At 39.1% G+C, this 14,874-nt stretch overlaps 1 protein-coding gene across 1 annotated transcript in view; it reads right to left on the bottom strand.

Moving 5' to 3' along the window:
• The window catches only part of prkx (protein kinase X-linked), a 57,059-nt gene extending 54,970 nt beyond the window's left edge, over positions 1-2,089 (bottom strand). The window contains exon 1 of the mRNA XM_072657353.1: positions 1,428-2,089. Within this exon, the coding sequence (XP_072513454.1) occupies positions 1,428-1,599 (172 nt within the window). The 5' untranslated portion in view covers positions 1,600-2,089. The remainder of the gene's footprint in view (positions 1-1,427) is intronic.
• Positions 2,090-14,874: the final 12,785 nt, after the last annotated feature.

Raw genomic sequence — 14,874 nt, 5'->3', positions numbered from 1 at the left:
CTCAGTAACTACAGGGACTTCTGTACAAACTGACGGGGCTATTCTTTGGTAATAGATGTGTGTATATAACACTTTCGGCCTGCTGGTGGTCCAGTGGTCCAGGTTGGTGTGGTGCAACAGATAACCCCACTACCTGCCAGTGAGCTACCACACCACGCGGGAGACTGGGGTTCGATTCCCGGTCTGGGTCACTATGCTGCGCTACACCATTAAAGAGTCCTTGGGCAAGACTCCTAACACTACATTGGCCCATTTCTGTAATATGAGTACCCTTGTAAGTCGCCATAAAAGTTAAGCACTGACAATTTTCTCGCTCATATACTTCAAAAATCAGATTGTGTATCACGATATGATAACATCAGCATATTGCTCACTCCTACATCAAACTAAGAAATGTCCAACCTCCGCACTGGACGCTGTCCTGAAACTGAATTTTGGTCATCTGACCTCAAGGCCTACATTCGACCAGATAACAACTGGTCTACTGACATTGTTGGCCAGCTGAGTTACGGGATATTTACATTTACATTTATGGCATTTAGCTGATGCTCTTATCCAGAGCGACTTACAAGGTTACTCGTATTACAGAGGTGGGCCAATGTAGTGTTACGAGTCTTACCCAAGGACAAGCAGTGGTGGCTCAGCGGTTAGAGCTCCGGGCTGTCAATAACAGGGTTGTGGGTTCGATTCCCGGGCTCGGCAAGCTGCCACTGCAAGGCCCTTTACCCTCTCTGCTCCCCGGGCGCTGGAGTTGGCTGCCCACCGCTCTGGGTGTGTGTGTGTGTGTACTCACTGCCCCTAACACATGTGTGTGTGTGAGTGTGTGTTCACTACCAGATGGGTTAAATGCGGCGGACACATTTCGCTGTACAGTATACAGTGACAAATACGTGCACCTTTTCACCTTTCACCTTATTCATAGTCATCGATAGTCATCGAACCCATCGAACCCATAGGGAATCGAACCCCAGTCTCCCACATGGTGTGGTAGCTCAGTGGCAGGTAGTGGTGTTATCTGTTGCGCCACACCAACCACATATAATATTAATATAATAAATTAGACGATTAAAGTAAAAACACAACCCTGACAGCCTGATGTCAGCAGTTATTGTCGGGGCATAAATTCTTCGAATTTATTATCTAATAAAAATACATATATATAATTGATACTGGCTGTAATTATTGATCAGCAGAAGTGTCAGCCCTGTAAAATCAGCATCACCCACCCAACCTTCATACCGGTCAGACCTAGTGCTCTCTACCTTAGAGGAATGGCAGCTAGCTGCATGTGTACTGTGTTTAGCTAAATGATGAAGAACAGAAACGTGGATCATCTCCACAAGCTGAAAAGGAAAGGAGAGCAAGGCCAGGCTATACTCAGAGCAGGTGGTGAAGTTTCTGGATCCTGGTCCATGTTACCAACTTACCAACGGTGGCCACCGTGTCGAAGTCCTCCAGAGAGTACGTCCTATTGTTGGCCCCTGATAAGGGCGCTGCTCCTCCAGCTGATAGCGCCGGACTGCCGGCTTCTGTCCTGCTCGTCTCCCGATAAGGACTGCCTTCATTGTTCAGCCCAGCCTTGGCTTTCGTTGCTGCCATCTTCCAGCTGTGAGTTTGGCTACGACTAGCAGATAACGCCCTTTAAACGCGAAATGATCGAGACCGTTATTGATTCAACGGCCGCTGGATCGTGTCGGTTAAACGGAGCTGAATCAACGCCTCCTTTGTTGACGCGGACCTGAGAGAAAGCGTCTCTCCGGTGCAGCATGATAGTAAACAGCCCGCGAGGTGAAGGACTAGCATGCAAACGCCGGCCAGTTTATCCCCGACCCTAGATCAATGCTAGCTGGCCAAGTCGCCCAGGTCATTTCTGAGGTCAGTTGGTCGCCAACTTTAAAAAAGGCAAGTGAGCAGCAAGTCAACAAAGGCAGGAGTGGTGGGCTGGAGCCTCCAAACCCTCCCTAAACTTCAATATTACCCACTCAAAAAGCGTTACCTCGATAGCTGTCGCTCCCTGTCGTAGTTTGCGAGTTATTCGAGACATTTAAATTATTTACTTCCCCAAAATCGAAACCAGAACCCGGTTTCTTTCCACCCTCCTCCCTCAAAACAGCTCGCTCAGCGGCGAGGAAGCGGAGGAGCGCTTGAAAAAGTCATTGACAGACGCCTCGGCCAATAGAACGGCGAACATGTGGCGAACCAGCCAATCGCGTGAGGGATGAGGCGGGGCTTGGTGTGAGGACCAGCCCTGAACGTGTTTTTCCCTTAAAGTCTCGCACATGCAGGCGCGACGTAGCGCAGACCACACCCTGGGAAATGTAGGCTGCTGAGAGGAGGCATTGAGGCAAGTTTGTGGAATGTAGACCGGGCCACATAGCTAGAACTCAGCACTACATAGCACAACATAAGAGCACACCTCCGGGAGTGATGATGTGCAGTTTGGTGGAGCACTGTATACAATTAAGCTGCTGGTGTAGTGTAGTGGGTAACAACAGTTAAATTCACAGTTTAATTCAATGGTCAGGCAAAAAAAAGAAGAAGAAAAAAGCACCATGCTACACAAATAAGAGTCCCTGAGCAAGACTCCTAACCCTACATCTGCCTGCCTGTTTTACATGATTCAGATTGTTGCTGTCACGCGACTTTACAGGAGAAGAAAAACACTGAACTCTTAATTCAAATCAATGTTAAAAAATATAAAAGGTAAAAAAGTGATTTTGAAGCATTTAAATTGAAAAACATAAAATACACAATGACACTATATCCTAAGTAAAAATAACAAAAAATGGACATACAAGGTGTTTGTGTGACAGCGACGAAATGTGAGTCACTCAGAATAGGAGGGTTAGACAAATACCATATATGAAAAGGAACATCTTATATTTTTTGAAGACAGTTATATACAATGATTCAAATAAGTCTGTTTAAGAGCCTTAGGGCATACATATACAGTCAAGAAAATACACCCTCTTTGAATTCTAGGGTTTTATGTAAAAATCTGGTCCTTAGCAGGTCTTAAAATGGGGTTAATCAGGATGAACAACAACACACAACAGTCATGACTCGGTCATTGCAACACCTTGATTCATCTGTTTTTCAGCCATTCTGTTGCAGATCTGCTGCTGTGGATCATTGTCCTGTTGCATGACCCAGTTTCAGTCAAGCTTTAGCTGTTGGATAGATGACCTCATATTTGACTCTAGTACCTTATAGGTAGTAATGGTGTAGACATTTGTAGCCTAGTTTTTCTTAAATATCTATCTATCTATTAAATATCTATATATATATATATATATATATATATATATATATATATATATATATATATGGAGGATATGCTGCAGGCGAGGACATCCAAGATGCATGCACTTCCAGACTATCCTAAAATACCCTATTAGAGCAGCTGCTGGCTTCTCAGGCGACCCTTTGGATATGGTAGCACGCTCAGGGCCAGACACACACACAGTGCCTCTTATACTCACTGACTTACTGACCCACTGGCAAACTCATATTTCATGGTATACCCCATATACTTGTCTATAAGCCTGTGTGCACAGAATTTTTTTTTTGTAGTAGATAAAGCCCTGAAAATATTTTAGACAAGAACATAACCATGACCAATAAAACATCAACATTTTATTTTCAGAAGGAAAACCCTTTGCTCTACCTTTGCACTTGTGGTTGGTTTGAAAATCACTGCAGTTGTAGAACCTCTTAAACCAAAAGGGCCTCTTTATTTGCACATATCTTCAGTTTACAGCATATTAAAGATAAGCATAAAGATGCTCTTTTCTACTCTTACAATTTAACCGAGTCACTGAGGATGTAATCCGCATGTAATTTTAAGAAGTTTTACCGACTGCTGCTGTAGTGTGGTGTGCCTGCTCAAGCAGACAATCATTCTCCAGTCTGCCATGTGGAGGGACATGTTGTGACCTACTATGTTTTTCCACTTCACGTCTTCACTCTCATAATTGCATAAATTATATTAGATCCATAGTCATTGCTTTAATAATTTAATAATAATACTGTAGTTACTCTACTTTAGTTTCTGAATAATTCATTAAAGCTACTGAATAATAAATAGTACTTACTGAATAATTAACATTAGGCAATATATTATTCACAGCAGTTCCAGAGTAATTAGTAGGTAATGCTAACTCATAGTAGTTTCTGAATAATACATAGCATGGAATGGCTAATTCTTAGTAGTTAATGGATAATGTGTAGTAGATACTAAATAATATATAGTAGTTTATATGAATTATAAGTAATAATTCATAGTAGTTAATGGATAATAAATAGCGGTTAATGGATTATTCATAGTAGTTACAGAATAATAAATAGTGGTCAATGGATAATTAATTGTAGTTACTAAATAATAAATAGTGGTTAATGGATAATTCATAGTAGTTACTGAATAATAAATAGTGGTTAATGGATAATTCGTAGTAGTTACTGAATAATAAATTGTAGTTAATGGATAATTCATAGTAGTTACTGAATAATAAATAGTGGCTAATGGATAATTCATAGTAGTTACTGAATAATTAATAGCTGTAAATGGATAATTAATAGTAGTTACTGAATAATTAATAGTAGGTAATGGATCATTCATAACAGATACTGATTATATCATAGTAGTGTTTGAATAATTTATAGTAGTTACTGAATAATTTATAATAATAGACCATTCATGACAGATACTGAATAAGTCACAGCATATACTGAATTATGCAGGTAATGGATAATTAATAGCAGTTACTAAATAATGCATAGTAAGATATTTTTGTTTACGCAAGTCACGACTGCATTACTTTTTTTTTTCAAACAGAAATAAGCTGCTTAAAACCCGAGTTCCTTATATGTACGTTATAAACTTTGGACGACGCCACTGTAAAAGCGTATTAGTAAAATAAATGCCTCTAACAGCATCATTATCAGCCACTGCTGCAGTAAGGTAGCATTGTTGCCCCCTCTTTCCCTGTAGTGGGACCATCTATCTATTCCAATTCAGTCCTCGTAACGTAGTGAAAAGCTCCAGCACACCAGCGTCGCGGAGAAAGCAAATCGGCACAGTTAGCACTTTATCAGTCTGTTAAATCTTTCAGAGGCTGTCATGCTGGATGCCTATCATAACCACTGACAGCCACTGATGTTGCTGACAGCTGTGCAGTCGGTTACAATGTGAAAACACCAGTTCGACACTGCGACTGGAGTAGGCCTCATGGGCCACAATGATGGCAGTGGCAGTTTACTAGAAGAAGCATAGCATGCTACTGTTATTACTGCAGCCTACTGTGCATTATTAGTCATGTCATGTGGCCTGTTTATACTGAAGCCAAATTAACTAATACAACCTTTCTTGTCAGATGGAGTGTGCTTCTTAAATTTTGTGTAAATTCAGTGTAAGTTTATAGCCAGCAGGTAGCTGTGTGTGAACTGCATACCCACATCATCACACAAAACTTCAACCACATAATGTTGTCAAGTTCATCTCAAACCAACTTGCTCATGTTGTTGAATGACATACTGTCATGTCTACAAAATGAACAAATGCACACAGCTAAAAATAGTATTAGCAGTTCCTGAAGCCTAAATATTCTCCATACTTTTATGTTTTTATAGATACCAGAATGCTAGACAGTGTAAGAACCACTTAGGAAAGTCTCTTTGAGATGATCAAACTAGTAGACAAAGCTTGCAAAAAACAAACGTGACCGCTTGGTTGAGTTGCCCAGTTAGGGTAAACAGAATTGGACGGTAATGTTAGCTCAGCATAAACACTGCACAAGACCATATAGTCAGTTTCTTTGCTAGTCTAAAGTGTATGTGTTTCACCTTCAGATTGGCATCCTATAAATAATAAGATATGAGATGATAGTACTCGTTATTTTTGCCACAGCTGTCATACCTGAGCCACTGTACATTGAATAGCTGTAGCTACATTTGTCTAACAAACATAGCATGTATATGAGACTGTAATTGAAGGGGTGGCCATATGTGTCTATGTTTTATTTAGCACAGTCGATTATATTCTAGTTCTATTGTATTAGAGTGACTGTTCTGCAATACTGTAATACCATAACAATACCATAATCTCAAATGTAGGCCATTTCTTAGTGTCACTGTTAGCGTTAATAGAGTTTCAATTATTCAACTGTATTTCTAGCGAAATAATTAATGCAAAACAGCATTAATGACTTTCCTCTACACCTCACTGCCCTCCGTGAGACTCTTACCATAAATGCACCACATAATTTTTCACATTTAAGGGTCTGGCTACATTAAACACCAGGCCAACAAAGTCATCAAAACTGAAAATACGATTAGCAAATGAATGAAGTTAAGCAAATTAAGTGTGATTGAAGGTTTTGTAATAATTAGAGTTTGAATATTTCTGCAGGATCTTGCTATCTTCTCAGGAGGCTTATAACAACCTTCTGCTTGTGGCTCAGAATCTATCATATGGTGAATAGATCGAAATGGAGCTAGCTGAGATTGGGGTTAGTTTGACATGTTATGCTTTAGTTAAACACATGGCATTGTTTACCACAGTAGATTGTACTATTACATTTCCGGTTCCTCATTCTTTTAGATCACTCAGTTCAACTTTAAAGACATTGTCTTAGAGTTGGTGTTCCTGTGAGTCCTGGGAGGAGCAAGACCTCTAATCTTGTGGTTTACCAATGCAGTCTGAGAGTGCTGATATATTACCATGCTCTCTTCCAGGAGGCTTTTGACAACCTTCTACTTGTGGCTCATAATATTATATCACATTATATGGTGAACATATTCAAATGGAGCTGGCTTAAGTTTGACCCCTTATGCTGTAATCTAATGTTTACTGTTTACCACAGTATATTGTACTGCTACACTTTTCCCTTTCCTCAGATCACACAGTGCTGCTGGGAGTCGTGGGAGAAGCAGTTTTTACAGTGCAGTCAGAACAAGTTACAACAAGATAGGATGAAATAGTCTAAAATGAGACTAAATACACTATTATATGGGTATGATTGCATAAGATAAAGTAATAAATAAGGCAGATGGTTATATATATATATATATATATATATATATATATATATATATATATATATATATATATATATATATATAAATAATATGTACAATGGGATTCAAATGTGTACATTTTCACACAAATATAAAATATTAGGTTTGGACGGTAATCTTGTGCAGTCTAAAGTCCCTTTCAGGTCAGAACAATTCCAGACATTACATAGAGGAGCTGTATGTATAAACGCAAATGTCTGGATCAGTTGTAAAAGACTGCAATTTCCGCAGCGTACTTCTTGCGTCCTGCTGTGAACGCCCTGACCAGATCGTCTGGACATTTTCCTGGAGTTCATATGTGAAAATGCCTGGAGAGTCCTGATAATTTACAGCGCAGAGCACCTAAATGGCAATGCTCAATTCTTTTCTTGTCTTTCAGTTTCAGTGGCCAGGCTGACTTCTTGGTCATTTGATGGCAATGCTGTACTCCTTCTCTGCTGTATGCATGCAGAGAAGGCCCAAGAATACCTGAGGAGTACACAACAGTTCACCATGTTTGCTAACAGTGTCTTTCACAGCCTCGTAGAACAAGATGTTGCTGGATGACATCTTTGCTCTGGAGGAGTGAGAGTATGCAGATCCTGGGCACCTGGCCACTGCTGTGTGGGAGCATCTGCAGCATCACGTTCAGCAGCTCCTGGAGACTTAGGCTGCTCCATGATCAGCATTGAGGAACAACAAGCCACACTCTGCCCTGCCTTCTTGGAAGTCCCATTTTCCCCTTTCCCTTTTTTTTGTTTTGTTTAAGTTAATGATGGTAGTATAAGATAAGCTTGCATAAGGCAAGATAATACAGAAAAAGATATGACACTAAATGAGACTAGATACAAAATGACATGGGTATGATTGCATATATATATATATATATATATATATATATATATATATATATATATATATATATATATATAAATGTAAAAACCTATTTAATAAGATTTAAACAGGTGGCAGTGATTGAGAAAACTGGTAAAGTATTATTTTAATTAAGTGATGTTAACCTTTAAAAGGTTTCTTCACACTCTCATTTACAGCTCTATTATAGATATGGTTCTTTTGGGAAACAAAAGTGCTTCTTCTAGTTAATTGCTCTTCATCTTTATCTAGATATTTTAGGACTTTGCTTGAATGGTTTGTGTTGTATGAATGTTTTACTTTATTTTAGAGGAGGCTCTGCAGAGAGTATATATATATATATATATATATACAATGGGATTCAAATGTGGACATTTCCACAAAAATATAAAATATTAGGGATGGACTGATATGGGAATTGTGAGCTGGGTATCAAATGTAGACAGTACAGCTGAATCTTCTAATATACTAATAAATAAATCTAACAGATTTGGATATTAGACACTGAATGCAGCTGGACCCTCACCTTCAGAAACACTACTTTTACATTAGTCTAACTCTAATAGCCAATTATAAACTAATCAAAGGTCTGAAAGTTGCACAGTTCCTGGATTGAGGAGGGAGATCACACATCAGCAGTGTGTGGAAGCCATCTTTTCATGGTAGGGTTCATGACTCCAACTCAAACTCAGAAGAAACACTGAATGAGCAAGTGTCCCAGTACTTTTGTCTCAACCTACAGCAGTTTAGCTCAGCCTTTTCATTGTGTACTTAAATGTTATGAAGAGGACTGTGAGTTTAGTTGTGTTTTGTTCTACTTGGGAATCGAATCAAAACGAATCAAATTGATTCGAATTGAATCAAATCGAATCCTGCAGTATAACACTCTCATACTAATAATGGTGCTGGGATTTACTCCTTTTATAATCTTCCTCTACTGGTTCTGAACAGGAATGAATCATCTATGAGGGAATGAGTCATTCAAAACAGTCTTTTATATGTATCTCTTTCACATTTACACACAGTCATTAACTACAAGATATCAGAATAGCCACAGAGAGAACTAAAAAGGTAGAAAACTCTGGGTCATCCAGCTATAGAAAGAAATAGAGTAGATTAAACTATTGTGATCCTGGGAGTCCTGGGAGGAGCAAGACCTCTAACCTGGACCAACCCATATAGTCCGCACTGGGCATGCTCCAACTTATCCTGGGACTATAAAAGCCAGCTAATAGCATTACCACTTCTTTTGCCCTCTTGGAAGTTGAAATGTTGGAACCTCTTTATTTTCTGATTACAAAACCTTGAAAAAGCAAGAAACTGATTTAATACTGGGGTGATTGACTAAGCTAGTCTGTAGCTGGGATTAGGCTGGCAGCTAGAGGTGGCAGAGGACCACAAGTAAAGTAAAAGTACAGACACTACTTGTTAAAACTACTCTGGTAAAAAAAAATAATCTGAAAGCTTATTTTTATTACATGTTTTTTTTAGTTTTTATGTAAAATTTAAGTTTTCCAAAATATGCTTTTGTTTTGTGTTTAGCACAATGCTGATAAATAGTAGCTCAGAATCTAAAATGGATTTTGGAGGTGGAGATTTGTCAGTGGATGTCAGGAATTCAGAAACTGTTCAGTTGATTTGTACAATACTGATTTTCACAGGTAGTGGTGTGTGCGTGTGGACCATCCAGAAGACCCAGTGATTCAGCTTCAGGCTAAATGGATCCCAGTCATTGCGAATCAGAATGTTCTTATGTTGATTAACATGTTAGGCTTTTATTTCTGTAGTTCCAGCAGCCTAATTTTGAGCAGTGGTTTGTATCTGATATCTGATCAGGTCTTTTGTGCAGTGATTATATATTTTCTGCAATAATCCAGATGTTTTTAGAGTGATTTTTGTATCTTTTGACAGAATTCTGGACAGACACATGCCCATTCTTGACCAGTTTCAGAAGACCCAGCGTGATGTAAACTGGTCACACCAATTACAAATAACATGATTGTTGGTGGTTAATTTGATGGGGCTTCACTTGTGCATGTCAAGTCTGAACCATTGATTTGAGGTTTGGAATTTGAAGGACTTTCTTCTTCACAGTAATGGTTTCTGCCATGGAATGAGATTAGAGACCCAGTTATGCCATTAACTGATGAATCCTCGATCACGTTGACTTTCTGCTTTGTGAAGTATGACCCCTTTATTTCCAAAGTAAATCTTTTGATTGTCAGCAGTGCAGATTTCTCAGTCCGAGTCATATGGCCCTATTAAAGCACTGCCACTGTACAGGAACTCGCCTCTACCATGAGTCTAGACCTATATGTACACTTGCTTATTAATGCAATTGTGTGATCAGAAAATCTGAGGCAACAGCGTAATGTATGCGGGTAACTAAAGCCTGTTTGTGTTTATTAGTGTTATTTTGGTGGTTTCTTGATGGATTGTAAGCAACTAGATCTGTTTTGGAAGTGAATGAATTTCTTAAAGGCCCATTTAAAAAAATGGGTCTTGCTAAATGACCCATCATGAAAAGCTTTCTTGAACTGAAACACTTGTATTTTAAACAGTGTTTACATACTACAGCATCACAGGCCACACAATCTAAGCTGAGGTCACAAAACACTATTCATGTAAACATTACATGTCCAAATATTTGTGGACACCCTTCAAATGAATGCGTTTAGATAGTTTAAGTTGCTCCCATTGATGACAGGGACATGCAAATGCATTTTCACACGGCTTGAAATACTGAGACGAGGACTCTGGATTGATTGAGCTCTGTCCAGTACTTTTGTGATGAGGGAGTCGGTAATGTGACCTTGGGTTTATTGTCAGACTAACATGTGGAGCAGTTTGTCCAGCTGTTTTACAGTGTTGGTCTTTAATTTGGGGTCAGCTGATCAGGCTGAAGAAACTGTGCTACCAGTTACTGGTGTGGGTGACCTGAGCTAACCTCAGGTAAATTCTGACTGACTCGTTTAGGCACAGCTGGGTCACACATTTGGATTGGTGCCAAGAATTAGTGATGCAGCAAGGATGTATTTGATGGCCAGAGCCAGAAGGAATCTGCTGGTGATGGGTTATGAACGCTTGACAAAATGATCAGACCCAGATCATAAAAGACTTAACTGTGTTGAACAAACTTGCATATACACCATGTCCAAATGTTTGTGGACATTCTGCTACATCCCTTGCTGCCATAGGGGCACATTGAGCGTGCTTAGTTCCTGTAGAGAAGCACTGCTAATAGAATAGGACTCTCTGGAGCAGATCATTACAAACCTATTAGCACCATGCCTAATGCCAGGTGTGGGCTAGTAAGATATATAAAGATAGACCATCATGAGGTTCTAGGCCACAAAAGAATATGCAAAATACAGACATTAAAATCAAGCATCAATCTTATTTACACAACCCAGCTCTAATTAGAGGCCCACAGTAATCATCAACCTCCAAAAAACATTCTCTCACAGCAGATAGAGTCAGGAATGACCCCTTTTATAGTCTTCCTCCACTGGTTCTAATGAACTGGTACAAATTTGGGGGGGGGGGGGGGGTGAATCCTTCAAAACTTTATATTTTTGTCTTTAATATTTACACACAGTTATTAACTACAAGACATCAGAATAGCTACAGACAGAACTAAAGGTTATTTTAATTTTTACTTTAATTTTTTTTACTTCAACTTATATTATTATACTTTATTTATTTTGTATATATTTTTTATTTTTATTATTAATTTCTTTTTTGTTATCTTTATCTATTGGTGAATGGAGGGACAGCAAAGTAAGAATTTCATTGTACAGCGTAACTGTCTGTTTCGGCTGTGCATATGACAATAAAACTCTTGAAAACTCTGGATCAGGGAAACTTATTAATGCTGTCAACACTGCAGCTTCAGCCCCAGCCATGCGGTTCTCCTGAGACAGTATCATCTGAAGCCTTGCCACCATACCAGGAACTCCTCTACCCGGGGTCTCTACACCTACTCCTTCACGCAATTATCTAATCAGCCAATCTGTGGCAGCACTCAATGCATGCAGATACCTGAAGCTGCTGGTCTGTAATCTAGTAATCAGCTTGGTTTTATTGGATTATCTTTTGCTGGCTCTTGATGGCAGTAATTGTAGGAGGGAAATAAACAGTTTTGTGTAACCTTTAACTCCTGAAAGCCTACAAATAGTAACTAGATCAACTCTGTCCTTTAAAGAAACTGGTGTGAAAGAACAGGGTCCAACTACACTGTTTAATCCAGGGTTGGAATTCATACAATAAGTGTGAACAATCCTTCAAAAGAGTCTTTTATATGCCTATCTTTACATATATTCCAACAGTCAGTAACTACAAGACATCAGAATAGCTTCAGGCAGAATTAGAAGGAAAGAAAGAAATGACATTAAATTATTTGGTGTCCCCTCTAACCTGGACCAACCTGGGTGCTTCACACTGAACAGCTCCAGCTTATTCTGGGCCTATAAAAGTCAGCTAATGGCATTAGCGTTTTTTTTGTCTGGTTAAGAATGGAAATGCTAGGACTGGAGTAAGTAGGAATGATAAACTGTGTAAAAACTCTAAAGAAGAATGAAAATGACTTGATGTTGAGGTGACTCGTCTAGCTAGGATATAGCTGAGATAGAAAGGTTGAGTGTTTCTCAGGTAAATATCAAAAGACATGCTCTGAAATGTGCTAATAAACAAATGAACTTTTTAAAGGGGCTTCCTTTTCTTAAAAAATCTTTTTGTAAAAAGTAGCACATTATAAACTGTCTCTTTGAGTCACTGAGAATTGCATAGCATTTGATGGCCAGAGCTGGAAGGAATTGGCTGGTGATGGTTGGGTTATGAACACTCTACAAAGTGAACAGACCCAGATCATATAGAAGTGTCCTTAAAAAGCAATAATTGTAAACACACTTAAAAAATATAGACACAAACATTAGTATTTTAACATGGTACTTTTTGAGTTGCACCCAATGTGCACAGATAAAGACCCCCAGTATTGAGCTGTGGACCTGTGTTCTCTGGAATGATGGTGCTCCTTCCAATACTACAGGGATAAGGCTAAGCAGCTCTTGGGTGTGCAGCGGTTTCTGTAACGCTTTCTTTTTCTCGGTTCACCTTCATTTATTCATCTGAAGCCTCATCCTGTTCTACCATCGTGTTGCAGACACTGCAGACGCAGTCAGTGTTTTTCTTCCCTCCTCGATGTATAGAGTGCTTCCACAGCCGCCTCTCAGGCACGTCTCTCTGTTCTTTAAGTACATATACCGTCTCAGAAGCTCATTCGCGTGGTGAGTCTCTGATGGTTTGACGAGTCATGTTCTACTCCTCTTGATACTCCCTGATAGGGAATGCTTGAGAGATGTCAATGCTTAGTGTGTGAAACCACAGTTCCACATCCTGGTCCCATCTGTTGAAGTTACTCAGTTGCTCGTGATCGAGACACCCATGTGTGTAATTTGTCATTTAAAATGTGCCTAGTGTGGGAAAGGGCCTGGTTGTTCCGACTATGGAGGTCTGATGGCTCTCACCATCTGTTTGATGGCTAGTGTCGCCCTCTAGCTGCGGTTGCGGTACTGTAAGGAGGTGTAGCTGCCTTTTCAAAGCTTTTATGCCATGTAGTTGAACAGAGCTGAACAGGGTGATGCCACAACTTCATGCAATGTGTTCACACTACTCAATATAATAGGGCCCTTCACTTGATATACAGGTTCTTTACCAATCTCTATTACAAACAGGGTTTTTTATGAAGTCAAAAGAGGTTCTTCTATGGCAAAGAACCATCTGAAGCTCCTTTATTGTAAAGTGAAGGTTTGGGCCTCTCGACCCAGAATGACTGCTTCAAAATTATATTATTTTGGCTTTAATATATGAGTTTTTAACATCTCATGCTGGGAAAGCCTCTCTCATGTCTCTCAGTATCATTCAACCTGGTAATCTGCTCACATTCACCACTATTAAATATTCAGAGTATTCCTCAAATCTCTTAAAGTTCATCTTAAGATCAAGGAGAAGAAATGAAAGGTTTACCAAAAGAAAATTTCTACCAGGAGACTCTAATGCTACATCACCTTTACCTCAACCAATCATCAGCTTTCACCCATTTTATATATATATAAAAAAACCCTCTACTTAGACATCTATCTTGCTGCTTTCAGATGCTGATGTTTCTCCTTTGCTCTCCTTCTTCCCTGCAGCCACCGGTTTGGTCCCGCCCATTTGCTCAGGGGGTTGGCTCTGCCCCTGCCTTCCATGTATGGAAGGGCTGTGAGGGTCCTGGCAAGATCACGGGACCTACGCCAAAGATTTAAACCTACAATTATTGTTATCCATCAAATTGTTTATTATACATGAATTATCGTCAAGATTAAAAGTTCTTCAACTTGCATGCTTGCTTCTGGAGTCTCCTGGTAGAAATTCTAAGGCTGACTGAAAAAGGTCACTTTAAAGGTACAACCCTGTTACCTAAACAATTTTTTAAAACATATGTTTATATGGATTTATTAAAACATATACATACATAATTAGAATGAGCTTAATGTTTTCATGCCACTGTCATAGATTTATAGTGAACCACATTAGGCAATTCATTCAATTTTAATGATGAACAAAATGCAACCCTGCTACTGTCAAGCGGGAAACTCTTGTAAAAGTTGGATATCGTTTATGAGATGGGTTAATAAAACATTATGGATGGTTACAGGCATAGATTTTTCAGTACTGATTAGATTGATAAAGTAAATTTTTATTTTTAGGTGTTAAAAGAACTAGCACCATATTTTGGGCCCTGTACACTGTATTATTTCCAGGAGCCCCTCCGCCATGTGCTAGTCTTCTGCACATTGCTAGTTATTGGAGGATAGGGATTGGGTAATTGGCCTTCTAAACTGGGTAGAAAATTGGGTCAAATTTGAAAGAATTTAATAATAAAAATGAATCAATTCTTCTTTAGAT

Source organism: Salminus brasiliensis, chromosome 15 (assembly GCF_030463535.1).
Source record: "Salminus brasiliensis chromosome 15, fSalBra1.hap2, whole genome shotgun sequence".
In the NCBI taxonomy this organism is placed as follows: Eukaryota; Metazoa; Chordata; class Actinopteri; order Characiformes; family Bryconidae; genus Salminus; species Salminus brasiliensis.
The sequence above is the reverse complement of the archived record's forward strand: the minus strand, read 5'-3'. Positions and strand labels throughout refer to the sequence as shown.